The sequence below is a fragment of the Chelonoidis abingdonii genome, chromosome 11 (assembly GCF_003597395.2).
Source record: "Chelonoidis abingdonii isolate Lonesome George chromosome 11, CheloAbing_2.0, whole genome shotgun sequence".
Lineage (NCBI taxonomy): Eukaryota > Metazoa > Chordata > Testudines > Testudinidae > Chelonoidis > Chelonoidis abingdonii.
Window position 1 is genome coordinate 29,602,668 of NC_133779.1, and position 25,298 is coordinate 29,627,965.

Here is a 25,298-nt window from a genome sequence, read left to right on the forward strand (position 1 = left end):
CTCCTGGCTCCTCGCGGCACCCCCCTCGCTGCCGCCAAGCCCTGGGCTCATCCTAACCCCAACCCCTTTCCCATCCACCATCCCCCCACTACACACCTCCTGACAGCACCAGACCTGGGCTTTTCCTCCCCACGACACCATCGAACACACGGTCACCCTTGCTTCTGCCGATGCCCTGGGTCACTGGTAAGACTCGCTCCAAGAGCGGGTCCATATCACAGAGGATTTTGTAGATCTGACACAGACACACAGCAGGATTGGTTCACATATGGTTATAGGTGCAGTAAAGTGGAACAATTTCAGCTTGTGTGACTTTCGGACGTGACTTCCTGGATTCGTTATTATAGACTGTCCTCCATAAATGAGGAAAAGTTGAGGTGCCTTTAATTCGTTTTGTTCCATCTTTCTTTCTATATGATTAAAAATTCTCGCTAACGGGCTCGCAATTTCACGCGCCAGTTCCTTTAATATCCTTGGATGTAGATTGTCCGGGCCCTCCGATTTTGTCCCATTAAGCTGTTCAAGTTTGGCCTCTACCTCAGATGCAGTAATATCCACCTCCATATCCTCATTCCCGGGGCGGCAAAAAAGCTGGAGCTGGCCCTATTGGCTGATAACGGTAACAGCATAGAAGTAACATGACTTCTGCTTGGTAAACTCAGCCATGAATTTGGTAGGACCCTATGTATAACTGTGTGTTTGGCTGTATTTAAATTCAACAAACCCAAATGTTTCGGCCCTACCTGAAATGAAATACTTTGTTTTTCTGATGGAAAATTAAGAATTCAGCAAAATTGAAATTTTCCCACTGAAAATTTTGAATGACCAAAAAGCTGCATTTCCCAATATTTGGATGAAAAAATCCTGACCCACTTTCCCCACAGAATCATAGAATATTAGGGTTGGAAGAGACCTCAGGAGGTCTAGTCCAATCCCCTGCTCACAGCCTATGGGGTTGCTGGCTCAGTCTGGGCCTCAGGGTTCTGGTGGGGGATTGGTTCTTCAAGTCCTCATTATCCAGATGGAAGTGATAGCCCGGCAGCTCTAATATTAGAAAACAGTCTGATGGTTATAACCCCACATTTGACTTGCAGCTCAACTTTGAACAAAAGGCCCCCACATGAGCAGAGTTAAAGACAGGAATTGAGCTTTCACCTTTGGAATTTCCACTTGTAGTTTCTTTACCTTCACTCAGCATTAAAGCCAGGATTTGCTTTGCATGGAATTTATCTCAGTTTAGAACAGGGATTGGTGCAGAATGATTCTCCAGGCCATCTACGGGCTCAATTCACTATAGCCCTGCCTCTTGCACAGTCATGTACACCAGAGCACGGGAGTGCAAAACAGGCCTGGGATGTTTCACTCTGGCTCTGTGCCGGAGTAAATACCCGAACACACGGTGGGGCAGGGGTGAGTGAGGTATGCCGAACCTAAACCCAAAGGCGCTGATTCTGTGCTCCATCGCAGTAGCGTAAATCTGACACAGAACCAAGTGGAGAATCCGGCCCAAAGAGTTTCACTTCTTTGCTGGTTTGGAAGGCAGCCCCAAAGCCCTGGACGGCTGGAGACCCTGGGCTGTAGTGGGCTGTGGAAATGGACCGTGGTGTTATTGCCATGGATGATTTAATGGGTGGCAGGGGTGGAAAACGCTGGGTTTCCTGAACATGCCGGAAGATCATCGTGACTTCTCCTGGCTGTGCAGAAAATCCCAGATTTCAGAGCTAAGCGGGAAACGTGTGAAGAATCTCAAACAGTGCAAGAAAGAAGAGCAGGCGGACAAGGAATTTCGGAAGAAATTCAAGGTGAGCAGCAATGGGCCCTTTTTCATAGCAGTCCCCCCATGAGGTGCAGTCAGTCAGTCATTCCCCTCTTGCTGCCCTCTGTGAAAGGGATTTCATACAAAGCTAGAGAGAGCTCTCCTCTATAAACCAACGCTCAACAGAAACCCAGACCAAACTCTTTGTTAGCTTAGACTTTACGGTCTTAGGTCCCCCACTACAAGATCTGCCCTATCTCAAGCAGAAGTGATAGTCTCAGGGAAGAAATAAGTGGGTCAAGTTCCCAGTGGTGAAGCCATCTGCCAGAACACCCCCACCAGCGTGACCCCCCCCTCCCCGTCCTTGCGAGGTCATGCTCTGCAGAGGATGCCCTTCTGACACCAAACCGGCTCCTCCATGCAACCAAAGTGCTGTCCGCCATTCTGGCGTGATCCGGCTCCACTACAGCACAGTTGGTCTCTGGCCAGTGCTATGCAGGAGCTGAGGGCTGATCTTAGAGAGCCCGTCCTAGCCTTCCAGTCTCTGATGCTATATGAGCACCTCCTAGTCTTTAACATGTGTATCCCCATAACCTCCCCGCACGCACAGTGCTGCTAGCCTCAGGTTGCTGATGAGGAGCTGAACACAGGCAGACTTGCCCAAGGGCCCCCAGCAGGAATTGCAGCAAAGCCTTCTACCTCCTAAGCTAGCGCCCAAACCACTGGGCCATCTTTTCCCTCTATCAGAGCCATGGCTGATTTGGGTGCTTTTCCTGTCAGCGCAGCCATTCCTCCGCCGCATCCCCTGCAGAGCTTCTTCATCTCCACAGGTACTTTGCCCCCCAGCCTTCTCCCACGCTACAGTCTTCAACATGCCCTCGCACCATGCAACGCTGCTTCCTCCCATATCCACTGTCTGCTTCCTGGGGTCAACGTGCGAAAGCGGACTGGGATAGTGGGCCGTGGCGTGGGGGAGGAGTTGCTGGGGAATGAGGCTGTGTCAGGGTGCGAGGGGGAGCAGAGCTGTGAGCAGGAGTACGGGGCTATGGAGAGAGCATGGTAATGGGGGGATATGGGGGAAATGGGCCATGATCTGGGAGGAGGCTGGGGGAAGGGAGCTGAAGAGAGAAGGGGGCAAGAGGGGACATGGGAGGGGATGATAGGGGTGAGCAAGAACATGGGTGAGTGGGGAGGTGGGATGGGACAACGGGTCGAGCAGATTGTCACGGAGTCTGGGGGAGTCCAGCCCTGCACCCGTCTTCCTGGTCCCCACAGTGACTTTTATCCAGCCAGTAAAACAGAAGGTTTATTGGACAACAGGAACGCAGGTTACAGCAGAGCTTGCAGGCACAGTCAGGACCCCTCCATCGAGTCCTTCTGGGCTTTCAGGGTGCTTGGATCCTAGCTAGGATACCCTGAATTCCGCCCACACAGCCCCAAACCCAAACTGACCTGCCCCTCCTCCCGCCAGCCGATCCCTTTTTCCGTTTCCTCAGCCAAGGTGTTCCCCCTCTCCCCCCACCTGGCTCAGGTTACAGGCTTAAAGATCCTGTCCCTCACCTAAAGACATCTCCTGCTCTCCCATCCCCCACACAGACAGCCCCTACTCCATCACACAGATACGTGGGGAGGGGACAACGGGGGGGAGAAGGACCATGAGAGAGGATGACCGGGGGCAAGTGGGGATGGGGGAGGGGATGATGGGGGCTAGCAGGCACATGGGAAGGGATGACAGGGGTGAGTAGGGCCATGGCAAGGGGATGACACGGTGAGTGGAGACATCTGAGGGGATGACAGGGGCAAGCAGGGACGTAGGAGGGGATGACGGGTGAGTGGGGAAGTGGGAGGGGACGACGGGGGTGAATGGAGACATGGAAGGAGACGAAGGGGGTGAGTGGGTTTGTGGGGAGGGGATAACGGGTTTGAGCGGGGATGTGGGAGGGGATGACGGGGGTGAGCAGGGACGTGGGAGGGGACTACGGGGGCGAGCGGGGATGTGGGGAAGGGATGACGGGTTTGAGCAGGAATGTGGGGAGGGGGTTAAGGGGGCGAGCAGGGACATGGGAGGGGATGACGGGGGTGAGCAGGGACGTGGGAGGGGACTACAGGGGCGAGCGGGGATGTGGGGAAGGGATGACGGGTTTGAGCAGGAATGTGGGGAGGGGTGAAGGGGGCAAGCAGGGACGTGGGAGGGGATGACGGGGGTGAGCAGGGATGTGGGAGGGGATGACGGGGGTGAGCAGGGATGTGGGAGGGGGCTACGGGGGCGAACGGGGATGTGGAGAAGGGATGACGGGTTTGAGCGGGAACGTGGAGAGGGGTGAAGGGGGTGAGCAGGGACATGGGAGGGGATGACGGGGTGAGTGGGGACGTGGGAGAGGATGACAGGGGCGAGCGGGGTCGTGGGGAGGGGGTGAAGGGGGCAAGCAGGGATGTGGGAGGGGATCACAGAGGTGAGCAGGGACATGGGAGGAGATGACGGGGGCAAGCGGGGACATGGGAGGGGGTGAGTGGGGCTGTGTGCAAAACCCTAGTATGGATGCATGAGGTCAGAACAAAGACAGGTATTAAGCAAGTTACCAAATGACACCCCACTTTGCACCAGTGCAGGACGTCTGTCTTAGAGGTTTGGACCAGGGACTACATCAATGTAGTTGCAAAAGGGCAAATTCCCTTAACAGAGACCAGGCCTCGAGTTCAGGAATTTACCCAATAAGGTAGGGCAGTGTTATCCGTAGCGAGGTCAGAGCCCAGAATTCCCTGCCAGGGAAAATTCCAAAATTAAAAAAGGAATTGTTCCACATCTTGAAATGTCAGTTTCCCATGGACTGGGATTTTCAACGCTGCTTAAGAAAAATCAAAACAAGGTTATGTTCCAACTTTTGTGAAATATTTCCTTGGCTCCTGGCTCCCATCCTAGAAGCCCCAAGAATCCCAGCTCAAGCAGAGGCTTCCAGGGTCTCAGCTCCACAGCTGCCTGCCAGTCAGGGGGCTGGGAAGGCAAAAGAGCTGACAGGAAACCAGGCCGGCTTCCCTCAGAAACCTGCCTCCATTCCCAATGAAATTTCATCAACATCACCACATTCCTGTGAAAGGTTTAGAGTTCGATGAATTCAAAAGAAAAGCATTCTGAGCAGCTCTAGGGCCATTCCTCCATGGGGAACCAGGCACGGAAAGGCTGAGATAACAAGTGTGGTAGAGCGAGGATTAGAGCTCAGGACTCCTGATGCTTAGCCCGGCACCTTTAGTGCCAACCTATTCTCCAGAGGAAGGGACTTTCCCCACTGCTTCCCAGTAGCTCGAGAGCATCAGTAACCGCAGGGCTCAAGTTGTTTCTCCATCAGCCGCTCCGCGGATTCCCTCCCGTTCTCAGATGAGGTGATGGCTGATGTGAAGTCTGCTAGTCCATTCTGGTACTCTGACCAAATGAGCTGGACTTGTGGGGGACTCAAATCCCAGCCGCAGTCCCTGTTCAGTGCTGCTCTTGGCCTACCCCAGACACAACCTCCATGAGTGTCATCCCTGCTTGCTCCCTGCGGCTGTCGGCAGTTCCTGCGGAGCGTACAGGGAGTGACATGCTAGTGATGAGTGCGCTGCTGTCAGGTATGAAGGTTAGCGCCAGTTGTGAGAAACAAGGACCTGTAAAACGGAGCTTAGCCTAAGCATGGAGGCACCTTCAGGGCCGCTGTGCTCCCAACTCTGTACACCTACAGGGAAAGTGATTGTTTGTTAAACTAGGTCACCCTGGCTGGGGAAACAGTTCCTAGTCCACCCGGCCTCCTGGGAGTGACCTCCCGAGGAATGACGCTGCCATGACAGAGCTGTCTGGCCTGCACTCACTTCGGACAAGGCACCTCAAGCCATTGTCAGCCATGGAGCCATTTACTGCGTGTCTCCTTCCTGCTCACGTTACAGTTTGAAGGGGAAATCCACGCTCTAACCCGAATGATGGTCGATCCCAACGTGGCTGAGAAGAAAGGGGGAGGGAAGAATCTGCCACTCAGACGAGGAGAGATTCTGGATGTCATTCAGTTAACGAGTCCTGAGAGAATACTCTGCCGCAACAACCAGTGGAAATGTAAGTCTGAGGCTGTCCGGTGACCGGGGTAATGCCATGCTTCTCAGGCGGGTTGCTGGTACCGGGGATCAGACCCGGGATGTAGGGCTCTAAAAAGCCTGCACTGCCAGCACCTGAACTAACACACCCAGCTTTGTTAGCCATGGCCGTAGGAGGTGCATCAACCTCTCCCTGTGACCCACCACCACTAGAGGGGGACAGCCCCACACTGAGCGGGGTGGGTATGTGGATGTGGCATACATGCCAGCTGGGCAGATATGGAGATGAGCTATTAATGGCTCTGTTAGCAGCTCCTGGCAGTAAAATACCTGGCTTCATACCTGCATTTTGAATTGAAGGAAAATCTACGCCACGAGACTGTGAAATCTGCCACTGGGGAGACAGATCCAAGTTTTATCCTAGATCTCAAACATTTCCAAGTTTAGGGGCCAGAAAGCTCAGCTCAGTATCCTGCTTTTCCTTCCGCACACCCCCAGCATTTGCTGAAAACCAGCTGGAGCCTTGGCTGCAGACAGTCTGGCATGTCTCCTGGGTCAGCTGCAGCCTGCACATCATAGGATCTCCAGGGCTTCCTGGTGGGATGTGTGTTTGTCTGAGTGAGGGGAGGGCATCTTTCATCTCATTCCCGGCACAGCCAAGAGCTGGAGCCCAACGTCAGTGCTGTGCACAACGTGTCTTTAAGAGGGGAGCTGCTGGTGGGCTGGAGATCCTGGGAATGGAGAGATGGAGCCTGGGGAAAGGAAAAGAGAAAGGGATGAGTGGGTTGGAGGAGGATGGGAAAGGGATGCTCAGGTGGGTTTGAATCCTGGGGGCGTCTCCGAAACTCCAGCCTATCGGAGTTCTCATTGCCCCTGGCCACAAGGCTCGCAATAGCCCTATTTCCACTCATACACATTCTGAGGAAATGGGCCCTGGAGCCACCAGATGCCAAGGCCCTGCCACACACTGGACCTTCTTCTCAGTCTCGTGGCTACCCCCAGCTGAGGCAGACTCTTCCCGTCTCCTTCAGCGCAGGGCGTCCCTTCCTAAACTTCGCTAGGGAGATTCCAGCCAACAGGGCAGGCTGAGTGGGGCTTCCCTAGATCAAAGTGTCTCTCACTTTGCTGCCCCCTTTGGCCACTGCCAGAGGATCCAGCTTAGCTTCTCCAGGCCAGTCCTGGTTTTGGTGCAGGCTGGCAGGACTGCTACTCTCCTCCCTTGCACACCCAGATCTAGGGCCTGGCACTTACACCAGCCCATGTCAGTCTCCAGCCCCAGCACTGATTTCTGTGCATCCATGGCCTACACTACTAGGCTGCCCACTCTGAGAGTGGACATTCTGCTGGGACTGTGGCCCTAGAGGTCTGCTGGCCTGATTCCTTCGCTGCCTGGGGGAGAATTTACATTTCCATTAAATGTGTCCCTTCGCCTGTCTGTTCCAGATGGATACGTCCCCAGGGTGGCACTGCTGCAGCTGTGAGTACAGATACTTTTCCCTCTTCTTTTCTTTTGGTTAGAATTTTTTTTTCAAGCTATAAAGATTAACCAGAATAGCTGACAAAGGACGATAGTTAAATGGATGTTAAAAGGAACAGTCAGGAGAGTGAAATGCCTGGAAGCTGCATGAAATGTTTTAAAAACACCATAATAGAAACTCAAACTAAATGTAAACCCCAAATAATAAAAAACAACAAACCAGTAACAGGACCAAAAAATGCCAGCATGGCTAAATGGCTGGGTAAAACAGGCAGTGAGAGGCAAAAAGGCATCCTTTAAAAACTGGAAGTCAAATCCAAGTGAGGAAAATAGAAAGGAACGTAAACTCTGGTATGTTAAGTGTAAAAGTATAATCAGGCAAGACAGAAAAGAATTTTAAGATTAACTACAAAAAGACACAAAAACTAACAGCAAAACATCAGAACCAGGATTGTCTGCCACCTAATCAGTGGGGCCACTGGACAATCAAGGTGCTAAAGGAGCATTCAGGGAAGACAAGGCTGTTGCAGAGAAGCGAAATGAATTCTTTGCATCAGTCTTCACTGCACAGGATTTGAGAGAAAGTCCCAAACCTGAGCCATTCCTTCTAGATAGCAAATCTGAGGAACTGTCCCAGATTGACCTGTCAATAGAGGAGATTTTGGAACAAATTGATAAACAGTAATAAGTCACCAAAACCAGGTGGTATCACCCAAGAGTTCTGAAGGAACTCAAATGTGAAATTATAGAACTACTAACTGTGGTATATAACCTGTCATTTAAATCAGCCTCTGTACCAGATGACTGAAGGATAAACAATGCAACGCTGATTTTTAAAAAAGGCTCCAGAGGCGATCCTGGCAATTACTGGCCAGTAAGCCTAACTTCAGTACTAGGCAAATTTGTTGAAACTATAGCAAAAAACAGAATTATCAGATCGATGAACATGATTTGTTGGGGGAAGAGTCAACATGGTTCTTGTAAAGGGAAATCATGCCTCATCAATCTACTAGAATTCGAGGGAGTCAACAAGCATGTGGAGAAGGGTGATCCAGTGGATATAGTGTAGTTAGATTTTCAGAAAGCCTTTGACAAGGTCCCTCACCAAAGGCTCTTAAGCAAAGTAAGCAGTCATGGGATAAGAGGGAAGGTTCTCTCCTGGATCAGCAACTGGTTAAAAGATAGGAAACAAAGGGTAGAGATAAATGGTCAGTTTTCAGAATGGAGAGAGGTAAATAGTGGTGTCTCCCAGGGGTCTGTACTGGGCCCAGTCCTAGTCAACAGATTCATAAATGATCTGGAAAAAGGGGTAAACAGTGAGGTGGCAAAATTTGCAAATGATACAAAACTACTCAAGATAATTAAGTCCAAAGCAGACTGAAGAGTTACAAAGGGATCTCACAAAAATGGGGTCACTGGGCAACAAAATGGCAGATGAAATTCATTGTTGATAAATGCGAAGTAATGCACATGGAAAGCATAATCCTAACTGTACATACACAAAGATGGGGTCTAAATTAGCTGTTACCACTCAGGAAAGAGATCTTGGAGTCATTGTGGAGAGTTCTCTGAAAACATCCACTCAATGGGCAGTGGCCATCAGAAAAAGCGAACAGAATGTTGGGAATCATTAGGAAAGGGATAGATAAGACAGAAAATATCATATTGCCTCTATATAAATCCATGGTTTACCCACATCTTGAATATGGCAAATGTGGTCGCCCCAGCTCAAAAAAATATATATTGAAATTGGAAAAGGTTCAGAAAAGGGCAACAGAAATGATTAGGGGTATGAAACAGCTTCTGTACAAGGAGAGCTTTAAAAGACTGGGACTGTTCCGCTTGGAAAAGAGACGACTAAGGGGGGTTTATGATTGAGGTCTGTAAAATTGTGACAGGTGTGGAAAAAGTGAATAAGGAAATTTAATTAACCTTTTTCATAATACAAGAACCAGCCAACGAAGAACCAGGGGTCCCCCAAAGGAATTAAGAGACAGCAGGTTTAAAATGAGAGAAGCAAAACAGCTGTTCAAAGGCCATAAATCTCACAGTACATTGTTCTTTTTTGTCATAGGGACACTGACATTTACGATGATGTTGCCTTTTGTGGTAGGTATCCAAACTAACACCGCTTCCCCTCCCCCACCCCAGATTCAGAGGTGACTATAGGGCTAAGTGCTGGTAATCTGCAGTGAGACAGGTAGCCTGGCTCACTGGAGATATCCGAGTCTGGACATGACACCTCCTCCCCACCTCCCATCCTGGCTAATGGCATCAATTTCACCCCTTGCAGTGCTGAGACTGCTCTGTGGAGGGTTCTGCCAGACCTGCCCATGCTGGGTCACCTCAGTGACCAGACAGCAAATGTGAAAAATCGGGATGGGGGGAGGGGGGTAATAGGAGTCTATGGAAGAAAAAGACACAAAAATCAGGACTGTCCCTATAAAATCAGGACATCTGGTCACTCTTGGGTCACCAAATATGCGTATTATTCGCTTATTCATAGTAGAGAGGAATTTGAGTCTATTAGATTACCCAGTTTCCAGGAGCCAGACAGCAGGCTCACCCTTGCCCTCTCCAGGACCCCACTCCCCTTCTCCTTTCTTTGGGGTTTCCGTCTCCCCAGTCTCTCTTCCCCGAGAGACCCCATCTCTCTCTCTCCTCCCCAGAGGTTTCTGAGCTCCCAGAAGGTTTGACCTACTTTGTTTCCCTTCTCATCCAGCTTTCCCCCACTGTCTCTTCAGCTCAGCCCCTCTGCGTACCTCCCTTGAATCCACAAAGAACCACAGGAGAGCGCATGTTACTGGTTGGGCTGGCTGAGGCATTTCACCTTTTCCTGGCCAGTTGTTTGGTGTGTTCACAAACTCTGACTGCTCCCTAGCAGACATGCAGAGAGGGAGCCAGGGAGAACAGCTCTGTGTACCTACATGAATGTACCGCAGCTCTTTAGTTATTAGCTCTCTAATGAATACATATTTTCTCTGCTTATCTTCCTCAGATGAAATTAATTCTTCCACCAACACCAGCAAGTGATCTCACCAACAGAGGAGGGGCTGTGAGGACAGAAACATGAAAAACTTTAAATGCAAGTTTCCTTCTTCAAATTAGGAGTTGCCTTCTCCACAGTTAGTGCTCCAAAGGCAACGTGTCCCTTGTAACATGGCAGGGTGGTTAATTTTAAGATGTTGGGCCTCTGGAAGGATTTTGCCCTGCATTCAGCAAAATTACTCAAAAGTAGGACAGGAACCACAATAGTGCTCAGAGAAACAGGTTACAAGTGAGCTGCAAATAAACAATCTGCTGTGTTTCTTGTGTTTAGCTGTGTAAAGAATGGTGATGACCTGAGAGTTTGGGGTTTTTTAAAATTTTGCTGGTTGTTTAGCTTAGAAATCCAGGTCTCGTCTGTCTTATTTTTCCTGACAAGATTCTGATATCTCTGCTTCTGAGTATGTGAAGCCTTAGCAACTGAGAAGGGACGGAGAGTTCCGTAACACTGAGTTACACAGGTGTAAATACAACACAACAGTTGGGAGGAAGGATATCTTTGTCAATGATTCAAAGCCCCACCCCTTGAACTGAGATCTGAGAAGGCTCCTGCTCCATTTCTGCCACCCGCTAAGGTGGCATGTAGCAAAATTAGGGATGACCAAACAGGATAGTCGTGATAGCCTGAGGGGAAAGACAAGTGGAGTTTTCAAAAACCATTTAGGCCTGTATAGCTCAGAATGGAATAAAAAGGGACAAGCCCAATTTCTTGTTCTTTGCAAGTGAGCTAGTGACAGTCCAACTGAGTCCTCCCCTGGCAGCTGACCACACAGAGACAGAGGTTGGTCTTGTGATTAAAGCACTGGCCTGGGATTTGGGAGATTTGGTTTCAGTTCTTGGCTCTGCCACAGACTTCCTGTACAATCTTTGTACGGTCCTCTGCCTTAGTTTTCCATTTGTGAAATGGGGATACTGGTTCCTCCTCTGTCAGTCTTGTTAGATTGTGAACCCTTCGGGGCAGGGACTCTTCCTATGTATATGTACAGCGCCTAGCACCATGGGGCTCACTGGATTTCAGCTGGGACCTCTAGGCACCACTGCAAGACAAATAAAGATGCAGTTTGTTTCCAAGCTGCCTTTCCTATCATTGCTCTCGTTCACTAGTTCTTGTGACTGTTTTCTCAAACGTCAAGGTGCCTCAGGAGTTCACACATGGACTTTTGGTTCTGGGTCCATCTTCACTGCAGAGTTAGCAGCAAGCGAGAACAGACACGCTACAAAGCAAAACTTGAGTTGCTGGGTCCACACTGGCATTGCACTCCCTCATGAGAGCCTTCTGGGTGCCTGGCCTACAGTTCATTGCGCTGCTGTACGTGGAGCATCTCTGTGAATTCTTTCCCCAGGGAACCTGTGAGAATGTCAGATACAGATAGGGGCGGCTCTAGGTATTTTGCCGCCCCAAGCACGGCAGGTCACAGATTCCGTAACTTTAACAGACTCTGTGACTTCCGCTTCAGCTTCAAACTCTCCTCCTCCCGCGTGGCAGGGATCTGGCTGTCAGCCCCCAGGCCAGCAGGGCTCAGGCAGTCAGCCCCCATGGCTGGCAGGGCTCTGGCTGGCAGGCCCCATGGCTGGCAGGGCTCCGGTTGGCAGGCCCCAGGCCAGCGGGGCTCAGGCAGTCAGCCTCCATGGCTGGCAGGGCTCTGGCTGTCAGACCTCAGGCCAGCGGGGCTCAGGCAGGCAGTCCCTGGGTCTGGCATGACGAAGACAGTCAGCCCCACATGGCCAGCAGGCTCAGGCATTCAGCCCCCATGGCTGGCAGGGCTCTGGCTGTCAGGCCCCAGGCCAGCGGGGCTTAGGCAGTCAGCCCCCATGGCTGGCAGGGCTCCAGCTGTCAGCTCCCAGGTCAGCGGGGCTCAGGCAGGCAGTCCCTGGGTATGGCATGGTACAGACAGTTAGCCCCACATGGCCAGCAGGCTCAGGCAGTCAGCCCCCATGGCTGGCAGGCCTCTGACTGTCAGGCCCCAGGCCAGCGGGGCTCAGGCAGTCAGCCCCCATGGCTGGCAGGGCTCTGGCTGTCAGCCACCAGGCCATCAGGGGTCAGGCAGGCAGTCCCTGGGTCTGGCATGGCGCAGACAGTCAGCCCCACATGGCCAGCAGGCTCAGGCTGTCAGCCCCCCGCAATGGGCCTCCAGCTGTCAGCTCCCCGCCCCATGCAGGGCTTCAGCTTCATCCTTCAGCACATCTGTTACCCAGTGTAGACTCCTATTTATGCTCCAGCCCCAGGAATACACCACAGACCCGATGCTTGCTTGCCGAGGAGGCTCTAGCATGGGCCCATGACAGGATCCCTGGGATGCAGCCTGGGACTGTGGGACCGCTGTGCCCCCGAACTCTCTCCAGCCTGGGCTGTCTCTCACAATGCTTTGCTAGTGGCAAGCAGCAAACCCCCTCCAGGCACTGTGATCTCTCAGCACAACAGCATGTGGAGCCCCACGCCCAGCTAGGTTGCATGAATGCTTCCAGAGCCACTCATGAATCACACAGACAAAAGCACCAGAGCCAAATGTCCCCAGCTCGCAGCACTGTACCTCAGGAATATACCACCTTGCACTGCTCAAGACAAGCAGTGCAAATTTATTAATTGGTTCACCTCTTCATCAAATGGATATACATCAACCTTTGTAAACCTGAGCAAGCACCCTTACCAAACTCTTTAGGCAAACTCACTAGTAAAAATAAACAGTTAAACAAATTTATTGGCTACAAAAGATAGATTTTAAGTGATTATAAGTGATAGGAAAAAGTCAGTTAGTTACCAAAATAAAATAAAATATAATCATGCAGTCTAACCTCTCAACTCTATCGGACTGGGTAACATCTCACCCCACTGGATATTGCAGGTCATAGTACACAGGTTTCACCCATGAAACTTGGGCCAGTCTCGTCTGTTGGAATCTTCAGTCTTCTGAGTATTCTTGTTCCTTGCAGCATAGGTAGGTGGAGGAGAAAAGGCCAAGCATGGGGGGCCTGTATTCTGTTTTATACCCTTAGTGCATGTGCTTGGAGACCACAAGTCCAGGCATGATTGGTGGGCACTGCTGTCACAAGGTAAAGCAATATCCCGGTGTGGCTCCTGTAAGTGGGTCATTGAATTGTAGGTCCTCTGCTGGACAATGGCTGGTGGTGTCTGTTCAGCACCCACCTGGGTGTTGGTTACCACCCTTGTCATTGTATCTGGAGAGCTAGTATCTGGGCGCTTCCCAAACCCACAGCATATTTTAGTGACAACCATACGACACATTCTCATAACTGTATATGCATTAATGAGATACATATTTAGATAGGAAAATGACTTTCAACAGATCATAACCTTTCCCCTGATACCTCAAAGGGCCTGCTTTATATGCAATATCAGAGTTATATAAAAATAAGGAATATAGGGGTTACAGGATGCTCCCCCAAGGTATAGAATGTCACAGGGCCTCTCCCCTTTTTGAGCAGGACCACCCAGTGCTGATTGTGATGGGTTCCCCCCAGGGTCCCACTTGGAACTGGGGTACCACTGAGCCCGCCTGACCCAGCAGCCTGGGCTCCCTCTCACATTGTGGTGCTATGATAAGTTGCTGAGCTCTCCAAGATTGCTTTCATCAGCATTCACACACCCAGCTGCAGCTTCACACACACATGCTGAGATCAGCTCTGCCTGGAAAGGCTCAGCTAAGGCACCTCCCAATGGCTATGGCTCGCATCCCCCTCTGGAGTGTAAAACCCCGTCTTGTGCTACACAGGGAACTGTACAGCGTACACTCATAGAAGTCGACCCCTCCCTCAATGTGGAGAGAAAGATGCAACCACAGGCACCGACTTTTCAATGTGCCAGGGAGTGCTCAACTCCTGGCTCTGCCCCAGGCCCTGCCCCCACACCACCCCTTCCCCCAAGGCCCCAACCTCGCCCTGCTCCACCTCCCCCCTCCAACCCCTCATCTTTATGCCCCATTCTGGCCCCTTCCCCAAGCATGCTGAGTCCTTACGCCTCTCATTCCCTCTCAGAGCCTCTCACATGCCGCAAAACAGGTGGTTGTGACAGGTGGGAGGCACAGGGAGGGAAGGGGGATGTGCTGATTGTCAGGGCCTGCTGGTGGGCAGGAGGTGCTGAGGGGTGGAGTGGAGCTGATAGGGGCTTGAGGGTGGGTGCTCAGCACCCACCATTTTTTCCCTGTGGATGCTCCAGGCTGGAGCACCCACAGAGTCAGTGCCTATATATGCAACAGCTTTCTGTTCCAAGTTATAATTTCTACACGCTGGTTTTAGATAAAACAAAAACAAGTTTATTAACTCTACAAAAGACAGATTTTAAGTGATTATAAGTGATAGCAAACAGATCAAAGCAGATTACCTTAGTAAATAAACACAATCGCAAACTGAGCTTAACACACTAGATAGGTAGGATATGAATTAGCAAATTCTCACCTTGAGTGCTAAACAGGCTATCAAATTCTTAAGGCACAAGCTACCTTGGCTTTCCCAGGTTTTCATACACAGGCTAAAATCCCTCTAGCCTGGGACCATCACTTCCCACAGTTCAGTCCTCGCCCCTCACATGTTTCCAGGTGTGTTGTTATAGGGAGAGTGAGGTACCAGCATGCTGTCATTGCCCCCCTTTTATATTTTCTTCCCACTTGCTGGAAAGCTCTTTTGCTGTGACTGGGTCAAACAGTTCCCATTGTGCAGTGCTATCCCTGAGAGGTGTCTATTGTACACAGTTCCTGGGGAAATCTTTGTGCTTCTGTGCCTTTCCTCAATAAGCCATTAACATTGTTTGGCCTTTTTACAGTTGTACTTGAAAGGCTGCTTGTGGGTGTTTTCAACCTCACAACAGGTTTCAGTATCACATACGTAGCCAAACTTCATAACTTCACATATGATGATAACACATACAATCCAATGAGATATTACTGTCTAGCAGATCAAAACTTTTAGAATGATATCTCACAAGGCAGACTTTGTACAAAACATGTCCTAATTACATGATACTACTGAACACTGGGGTGCCACCGACCACCTGGGATTCTTTCCTGCAAGGGTTTACTACTATTTTTGACAACTCACATAAAGCTCGTGCAATGGAAACTGCCTTATATGATCTCCAGCTAACCCTGGGGTCAGCCCCTTCCTATGTCACCCAGTTTAGACGTTTGGCCACAGACACTTCCTGGAATGATGTAACACTTGTCCATCAGTCACTGCAATGAATTAGAGGACAAGCTGACACAGGTAGGCCCTCCTGCCAGGTTAAAGGCTTTTATGGAGCTGGATAGACACCATGCTTCATGAATGAAAAATGGAGCTCAGGAAGCCACTGTCTTTATTCCGCATTTGCCCAAGGTTGAGCCCTCAGACTCAAAGGTGGTGCATCAAGCCCAGGCAGATAGACGTGGTGCAGCCCCACCTATCTCTGGGGGAGCAAGAGCACCGAAAATAGAAATATCTGTTTCTACTGTGGAGAAGCAGGACATGCCATATCAATGTGCCCTGCTACAATCTCCACCAGCACAGTTACAGGAAAACCACAGGTTCAAGCTCAGCTGGGGTCCCGGATCTGGTCACCACCATTGATAGATTCAAGGTTATGTTCAACTAGGAGGCCCTCAGTCAGAGCTGGCATAAACAGACTCAGCAATTGTTTAGAGCCTTGAGCAGCTCCGGGGAGCCCCCTATTCACTTTTTATTATGTGTTGTGTGTGTAGGTGGGTGGCAAAATATTCCTACTTAAGGACCCAATGGGCTAACACAACTTCTGCCCTCATTCATCCCCACTTCTACAAATCCTCCTGAAACTGTGGATCCTGCAGGACAAGCAGGACTTTCCCATGCAATGTGCCTTGATTGACTCAGGAATGGGGGATAACTTCATGGATTTTTCCATATCCTGGGTCCTCGGCCTCCCAGCACACGTGCCAAACCCAGCAAAATAAACACAGGAATTGGGCTTCTTTTTGGCTTAATTGGCTTGTGAGTTGCTTGTTGGCTAGTTTTGGCTTGTAGCTTGTTGCTTCTCTTTTTGATCAGCTCCCAGCAAGCAGGGGCAAGGGGGGGGCAAGTAGCGGCAATGGGGGGCAAGCAGGGGCAATGGGGCGAGAGAGTCGGGGGGCACAGCAGACCCACCACAGTCCCAAACTGCAGGCCGGGGTGGGGGGGATCTAGTCACATAGAGTGTTGGGGCTCTTAGGGACTGGCTTGTTTTGAAATGGGATTAGCTTGATTTTTGGCTTATTGTGAAAGTTGAGGGGCTTATTTACCGCGTGAAAGTTGGCAGCTGTGCCTCCCAGTACAACTCAAAACCATCCCAGATATGGTGGAAACAGTAGATGGGTCCCCACTGACACCCAGCCCAGCGTCTCAGAAGACTGTACCTTTGGATGTGATGATAAGGGAACACCAAGAAGTCCTACAGTTCAGTCTTAGCAGCTCCCTATATTTTACCTTGATTTTTGGGGACACCCTGTCAAATCCAGCACAACCCCATAACCTGTGGTCCAAGGGTACCATCTGTTTTCCATTGAGCTTCTGTAGAAAAAACTGCCTCCCGGTTCAAGAACCCAGACTCCTAGAAGCCAAGCTGGACAACTCTGCTTCATGCACCCAGATGTTCCTCCCAGTAGCAGACACTCTGTCAGTTCCAGAAATGCCATGAAAAACCATTCCTCTCCACAATATACCGAGACTGCCAGGAGGTCTATGCAAAATGAAATGCAGCTACATTGCCCCTGCAATGTGTTTAAGATTATTCCATAGCAGGGGTGGCCAACCTGTGGCTCTGGAGTCACATGCGGTGCTTCAGAGGTTAATATGTGGCTCCTTGCATAGGCGCTGACTCCAGAGCTGGAGCTACAGGTGCCAACTTTCCAATGTGCTACAGGGTGCTGGCTCTGCCCCAGGCCCTGGCCCCACTCCACTCCTTTCCCCATGGCCCCCACCCCTTCCCCTGAGTCTGCCGTTCCCTTTTTCCTCCTCCCCCCCATTGAGCCTCCTGCACATCACAAAAAAGCTGATCTGGGTGGAGGATGAGTGGATGGCAGCCTTTAGGACTAGGTATCAGCATTCTGAATATTTAGTAATGCCCTCCAGCCTTACTAACACCCCTGCCGCCTTTCGGTATCTAATTAACAACATTCTTTGAGACATCCTTGACTAATATGTGGCTGCATATCTGGATGATATCCTAATGCACTTGAGCGACCAAGCAAGCCATGACCACCATGTCTGTGAAGTTCTCACAAGATTACACCAGCATGGGCTGTACACAAAGCTGGAAAAGAGCACATTCAATATGTCAGCCATCAAATTTTGGGGGTTCATCCATCAGCAGGAGGGCTATGGATGGATCCTCAGATGGTGTCAGTGGTTCAGGACTGGGCAGAGCCCTGGATTATTTGACACGTTCAGAAATTTATGGGGTTTGCCAGCTTCTATAGATTTATCTCCAACTTTTCAAACATCACATCTCCCACAACCACCATCCTTCATAAACCTGCTAAATTTCACTGACCTCCCAAGGCCAGTCCAGCTTTTGAATATCTGAAAGTAGACTTCATCTCAGCCCCAGTGCTAGCCCACTCTGACCCCAACCAGCCTTTTATCCTTAAAACTGATGCCTCTGACGTAGACATGGGGTGGTACTGTCCCAAAGAATGGGGTCCCAGCAGGAGATGTATCCCTGTCCTACCCCCCCACCCTCGAAAACTTACTTCATCTGAATACAATTATGAATTGGCTGACAAGGAATTACTCCCAATCAAGGCAGGGCTCAAGACATTGCAACACTACCTCAAAGGGGCAAAACACCCCATACAAGTCTTAATAGACCACAAAAACCTGGAATATATGTGATCCATCAAGGCTGTGAATCAGCAGCAGTTATGCTGGGCCTTGTTCTTTTCAAGATTTGACTTCACAGTCACGTACTGCCCAGGCCACAAGAACGGTAAGGCAGATGCCCTTTCACAGATGGGAGAGAACTATAAGGAACCCGTGAATCTCCAAGAATCACCACCCAACATAATAAAACCGCATATTTGCCTTTATGGAACTGTCACTGGACTTCCCTACTTCACGTCAAATAGCTCTTCCACATGGTCCTTTTGTAAAGCTCATAACATCATCCAAGGAGGGCCTCCTTGGGACCACCCTACACCATTACTCCTGGTCTAATGAGCTCTTCTGTATTAATGACCCTCTGTATATCCCCAAGGGTCCCCTGGGACTCGAGGTGCTGCACGTTCACCATGCCATCCCTTGGGTGGGTCAGTCTGGACAGTGCTAGACTTGGCGTGCAGTAGCTCACTCATTCTGGCGGCTGCAGATGAGGGATGATGTGAGGTCCTGTGACACCTGCACTCTGACTAAGACCTCCAAAAGCAAGTCTTTCAGCCTGATGCCATACAAACCCCCTTCCTGACCATGGCCACTGTAGCAGGGTGGATCCCTGCTCTGGCCCTGAGGGGGTTAAAACAGCCCAGGGAAAGGGGCCGGGGCTGGAGAAAGCAGCCTTTTAGGCTGGGCTGATTGGGGAAGTGGCTGCAGCTGGGGCCACGCCCCAAACCGAGCCACAGGCCCTTATAAAAGGGCAGAGAAGCCAGGAGCCAAGGGAGTCTCTCTTTGTGTTCAGAGGGAGAAGGGCCTGGCTGCTGCAAGGGACCAGAGAAGGTACCCAGGGTGAAGCAGGGCTGGGGAAGGCAGCGGAGCTCCTGCCTGGAAAGCCCCAGGCTGTGGCCTAGGAGTAGGCTAAGGGGTACTGGGGTTGGAGGGTGCAACCCAGGGGTAGGCCAAGGCAGCAGGTCCAAACCCCCTTGCCAATGATGAGAGGCTAACACTGCAGTCTGCCCCAGGGCGTGGGGGCTAGCTAATGACTGGGCAGTTGCCAAGACCCTGAGGCAAGGTGGGGATAGAGTGGGGGGGGGGGTTCCCAGGAGGGGGAAACCCTTAAGAGAAAGGGGTTACTGCCAGGGGGCAGAACCCCACAGAGAGGAGGAGGCACCGGGGTCCAGGGAGGGACACGGGGCCAGTAGCGGAAGCCAGAAGGCGGATCACCGGCCTGCAGAGGGCGCTCCGAGCTGTGTATGTGAGCTAATTCCCAGAAGCAACCAGCAGGAGGCGCCGCGGGGGTGAGCTCGCCCGGTTACAGTCACATATCACTTTTGATTTCTTAGTTGGACACAAGCAGAACAACACAATATCATACTAGCCGTAGTCAGTCAGCTCACCAAAATGGTGCATCTTATTCCTCGTGTACACCTGTCTAACGTAGATACTACTACACAGCTCCTAATTATGCTTTTCAACTCCATAGTTTCCCTGATCATCTTACCACAGATTGGGGATCTCAGTTGATATCCAGGTTTTAGAAGGAAACGTTTCACCTCCTGGATGTCCGTTCTCATACAGCCACCTCCCATCAGCCCCAGACGGCTGGCCAATCAGAACAAGTCAACCAGGCACTTGGTAGTATCTACACTGTTTCCTGAACCAATGCCAAAATCACTAGGCTGCATTACTCCTGTTAGCCAAATTTACTTATAATAATGGAAAACATACTTCCACCAAATTCATTCCTCTTTGCTCCAAGTATGGTTTTCATCCATGGCTCCATCCCTTTGTCCCCCACCACCTGTGGCAGCTCCTGCTGCCTCAGATCTGGTACAGACTATTCATAAGATCCAGGCTAACCTAAAGGAGCATGCAGAGCAGGGATGGGAACACTACGGCCCATGGGCTGGATTTGGCTCACTAGCCGTTTTAAGATGGCCCCTGAGCTCCAGCTGGGGAGCAGGGTTGCGGGCTTGCCCTGCTCTGGCTCTCTGGAGCTCCAGCCGGGGAGCAGGGTGGGGGCCGCTCCATGCTGCCCACGGAAGCAGCGGTATGGCCCTGCTCCAGCTCCTATGTGTAGGGGCAGCCAGGGGCCTCCACTCTGCACACTGCCCCTGCCATAAGTGTCACCCCTGCAGCTCCCATTGGCTGGGAACTGTGGCCAATGAGAGCTGAAGGGTCACTACCTGCAGACAGGGCAGCACGCAGAGCCAACTGGACACGGTTCTGCGGAGGAGCCAGAGAGGGGACATAGCCACTGCTTCCGGGCACTGCTTGAGGTAAGTACCACCCAGAGCCTGCACCCATGAGCCTCCTCCCATGCCCCAACCCCCTACCCTAGCCCTGATCACCCTCCCGCCCTCCGAACCCCTCGGTCCCAGCCCAAAGCACCCTCCTACAACCCAAAGTCCTCATCCCCAACCCCACCCCAGAACCCACACCTCCAGCCAGAGTCTTCAGCCCCCAGCCTCCCTGCATCCTACTCCCCCACCTCCTGCACCCTGAACTCCTCATTTCTGGCCCCACTCTGGATCCCACACCCCCAACCAGAGCCCTCACCCCTTCCCATAACATTTGCCCACCCCTGATGTAGAAGCTGCCAAAACAGCCTACAAATGTCACACTGACAAAAAACTCCAAGAGGCCCCACCTTTGAAGGATGGTCATGAAGTACAGCTGTCCACTAAATGCCTACAGATTGGCCAATCTACACACAAATTGGGCAGCTGAAACACAGGCCCTTATCCCATTCTTCAGCAAATCAATCTGGTGGCATTTGAATATATCCTTCGATCTTCGAAGGTCCATCCAGCATTTCCTGGATGCCTCCTGAAGCTGTTCCTGGATGATCTGTTTCCACCACCGCTGCCTCTGCTGCTGGTCAGACCCCTGAGACCAAGTTCCTGCTCCCTTGTCCTAGCCCCAGTAATGACTCTGGTTTTGACCCTTCGTGTGACACAGCTTTGACCCTGGGTGTGACTCTGGACCAAGACCATGGCTGTTGGAATTATTAATAATATTTGAAATCACTATTTATATGGGAAATCACCAAACACCAATTTAACTGTAAATTCCATTATTAAATCCAAAGACCAAATGGTACTTTGAGCAGTTGCTCTAAACATGCCTAAAAAGCCTAACTAATGTGTTACACCCAAACAGTAACGAAACATTTCTAAGCATTTGTTCAAGATACTTACAAATGGGCTAACCCCGGGGGTGCTTAGACCTGTATTGGTCAGCTCCGGTGTGGTCAGGCAGGTGTTAGCAATGAACCTTTCAGAGATTACTTTTATACCCTTTAACAAACAGGTGATGTCATTGCCAATGGTTGACCGGCTAAAAACCAGTCGGAGACAGTTCCCCCTTATTTCCAGTCATAAGCCAGATAAGATTTACAACTGTCTTTCTCCCCAAGGCATTCCTTCTACTTGCTAGTCAGGGGCTTTCTTTGGAACACAGATATTTCCTTAACCAAAGCTAAGCTAACTTTAATTCTTTAATTTTGTACTTATCCTGCAACAACTCTTCTCTGGACTTTTTACCATGTATGGGCCCTGACAGAATGTGTCTGACCGTTCTGGGCACATGGGGATTATTGGAAGGCACGAAGGACGAGCACCACTGGCATGGAGGAAGCCTGTGCTCACACTGCAGAATGGTTGTGTTAGCAGCCGACAAGTTGTGCTCACTTGGGCTATGCCCCTGGTGAGCCAGCTTATTCGAGCAAAGGGGTTTAGCATCGAGACAGGATTCAAGTTGACCTGAGTTAACTTTTCAGTGAAGGCAAGGCTTAAGGTATGATTACATCAAGGGACGCTGCTCCTAACAAGACCTCCTGTGGACATCGGTATTTTCCATCTGTCTTGTAACAGGCTTGGCTAAGCTTAACAGTTGCACAATATTAGCTCTCTGTTCACACATTTCTGACGATACCGAGTTTTACCTAAAGGAAACGCATCTTTGCATTATGGCTTTAGAAAATCTTGCGATATCTCAGATGATTGTATCTTTCACATCACCCTTAGGTGTTGTGTATGTTGGGATCTTGGTACTACTCTATTTCTTTCATTTGCCTTATTAATTATCATAGTGAATAGCCTTATTTTTGCAAATCTCTTTCATGCTGCAGAGACCCTTATATCCATCAGTGGGGCCTTGGGGGTACAGTAAGAAGAAAAGCTCCAGGATCTAATTATTATTAAACAAGGATATTGCAGGGGCACCCAGAGGCCCCAGACAGGCCTTGTTATGTTAGGGACCAAGAAGAAAATTAATAGAATCTCAGGGTTGGAAGGGATCTCGGGAGGTTATCCAGTACAACCCCCTGCTCAAAGCAGGACCCATCCCCAACTAAATCATCCCAGCCAGGGCTTTGTCAAGCTGGGCCTTAAAAACCTCTAAGGAAGGAGATTCCACCACCTCCCTAGGGAATCCATTCCAGTGCTTCGCCACCCTCCTAGTGAAATCCAACCTAAACCTCCCCCACTGCAACTTAAGACCATTACTCCTTGTTCTGTCATCTGCTACCACTGAGAACAGTCTAGATCCATCCTCTTTGGAACCCCCTTTCAGGTAGCTGAAAGCAGCTCTCAAATCCCTCCTCATTTTTCTTTTCCGCAGACTAAACAATCCCAATTCCCTCAGCCTTTCTTCATAAGTCATGTGCTCCAGACCCCTAATCATTTTTGTTGCCCTCTGCTGGACTCTTTCCAATTTTTCCACATCCTTCTTGTAGTGCGGGGCCCAAAACTGGACACAGTACTCCAGATGAGGCCTCACGAATGTTGAATAGAGGGGAATGATCATGTCCCTCGATCTGCTGGCAATGCCCCTACTTATACAGCCCAAAATGCCGTAAGCCTTCTTGGCAACAAGGGCACACTGACTCATATCCAGCTTCTCATCCACTGTAACCCCTAGGTCCTTTTCTGCAGATCCTAGTGCCAGTCCCTGCTGTCAGCCTACTAAAGCCTCAGTGTGTGACCCACAGCAGGGACCCTCGACTTGTGACCCTGTGCAAAGCACATATACCCCAATGACAGCTCTGTAGGATCAACCATCCAGGACTGGCTTCCTGGCCTGTGTGAACTAATGCAACTGTACCTCCTCTAACCTCTCTGATTCTGTGTCCATATGGAGTACAGCGGAGAGTGTACCTGGTGCAGCCATGTAGCAATGGAGGAGTTAACCTATGCTTGCTTTTGTTATCAACCTTTCTTCCAGCCAACTAGAAAGCTTGGATTAACTAGTCTAAGATGTCACTTTCCATTAAGGCGAATGGATCTCAAATAGCAGTATAACACTGGTTCTCTCTTTGGGATTATGTGTGAGAGAGTTCTCTGATTCTGATCTGGTTTCTGGTGGGTTCTGAAGCTGTCAAAGGGAAATGATTCTGCAGAACAAGAAAGATCACTAATGATGACTATTAGCAACCTTGGGAATATTAGTAGCATCAAAGAGACATTTTGCTCGGAGTGGAACTTTCTGGACCTCTAAAGAGGATCATGTGGGAACGTATTAAAAAAGCCTTGTTAAACTCACTTTCTGTTAGCTGCTCGGCCATCTGGAACTGGATCCGAGCTTTCTGGAGAAAGAATGGCCTGTTGACTCTTTCGATGCTCTCTGTTGTAACTGGATGCCTGCTCGGATTTCTGCTAAGAGTTTTGGAGCTGACAGATCTGGTAAGAGGCAGAAACGTGTTGTATGTGCAGAAAAATTGGGGTGGGATCACGGAGTGGGTTAAAACTCCTTAGGATAATGGAACTATTGCTATAAAACTTCTTTTGCGTAGAAATGTGTTAATCTGCACTAGATTAAACCTCACACTATAAATTGTGCAGAGAAAAACACCCATTCATCTCAGCCCTGCTCCCCAGCACAGCTCTAGCAGCATTAGCAGGCTCTCCTAGAACTAATGCTTATTTATTGTCACAAAACGTACTGCTTGGCACAGCATGAGGGGTTAGCCCAGGAATCCAAACTAAACTGCAGCTGCCAAACTAAGGGCCCTTTTGGTGAGGAATCCTCCATGCAGTCTCAATGTTTCTCCACTTCCTGATCTACAGAAATCTTTCACTCACAGTGGGGCAAACCCTGCCCCTCACTCTGTCAGGGGGCTGCAGCTCCATTGTACAAGGAGGGGACAGGGCAAGCCAGCATGGTATGGAGCCCAGTTCTGCAAGGGATCCTTGGTTGGCAATGTGCAGAGAGGGGTAGGACATGGGTGGGGAAGGGGAGGGCTCGAGTACCCACTGCTGTCTGGCCTTTCCCTTGGAGAAGCTACTCCAAGTTACTCCACCAAGGGGCTACAGCAGCCCTGGGGAATAGTTCTGCAGCATGGAGGAGGCGGGTTCATTTTGCCACCCCCTCTGTACACATCTGCCCTGTTCCTGGTTCAGCTACCCAGGCTTGCTGCTGGGTGCAAGATTTGCTCCACTATGCAGATGAGCCAGGTTCTGGGTTGTCATAGTACTTAGCATATCCACAGCGCTTGAGGAATCCTCCCACCAGCTCTGGGAAGTGTGTCAATAAATAGTGAGCCCCATTAGAGAGAGCTGGCAACTGAGATGAAGAGATTCACCCAAGGCCACACCACTAGTCAGTGGCAGAGGTGGGATTAGAATTTAGCAATTTCTGATACCTGACCCCTTGTTGCCTCTCTTCTAGGAGCTTCTTGTAGAGGAATTAACTGAGCCAAAATGTAATTGACTAATCTGATCTTTCAGCACTCCCCAGGACCCTTGGGACCATGGACAAGGATGCAGTGCTAATGAATAACACAAAGTTAAAAATACATTAGATTATGTTGGTTCTCTTAGAATATGCAACAACTTCCTCCCAATTTTTGATGTAGGCATTATTTTAGCTGGCTGTGGTGCTAGGTAGTTGAGATGTGCCTTTGTTTGGTTGTTACCCCTCAGAGCTCTGCTCATTCTGTAACAACCTCATTTAATCTGGCAGGATTTAGAAATGTCTGTCACTTCAGTTACGGCTCCCAGCATGCTGCCCATAGCAGAGATAAGCTGGTTACTTAAGTGAAGCAAGCGCCAAGCCTGGTGATTCTCAGTGACACCTGGTCTGCCACACCTGCTGAGCTTTCATGGAGCATTGCGGAGGGAGTCTTCCTGCCTGCTGAGCATCTGTACCCAATGA

The 25,298-nt window shown here is 50.3% G+C and overlaps 2 protein-coding genes across 2 annotated transcripts in view; both read left to right on the top strand.

Moving 5' to 3' along the window:
• The window catches only part of PRAM1 (PML-RARA regulated adaptor molecule 1), a 26,005-nt gene extending 14,600 nt beyond the window's left edge, over positions 1 to 11,405 (top strand). Inside the window, exons 6-10 of the mRNA XM_032782121.2 lie at positions 1,703 to 1,802; positions 5,672 to 5,834; positions 7,256 to 7,289; positions 9,364 to 9,398; positions 10,288 to 11,405. Of these exons, the coding sequence (XP_032638012.1) occupies positions 1,703 to 1,802; positions 5,672 to 5,834; positions 7,256 to 7,289; positions 9,364 to 9,398; positions 10,288 to 10,322 (367 nt within the window). The 3' untranslated portion in view covers positions 10,323 to 11,405. The remainder of the gene's footprint in view (positions 1 to 1,702; positions 1,803 to 5,671; positions 5,835 to 7,255; positions 7,290 to 9,363; positions 9,399 to 10,287) is intronic.
• A 12,245-nt stretch (positions 11,406 to 23,650) lies between these two features.
• The window catches only part of LOC116821525 (excitatory amino acid transporter 5-like), a 74,821-nt gene continuing 73,173 nt past the window's right edge, over positions 23,651 to 25,298 (top strand). The window contains exon 1 of the mRNA XM_075070819.1: positions 23,651 to 23,827. Coding sequence (XP_074926920.1) covers positions 23,651 to 23,827 — 177 coding nt within the window. The remainder of the gene's footprint in view (positions 23,828 to 25,298) is intronic.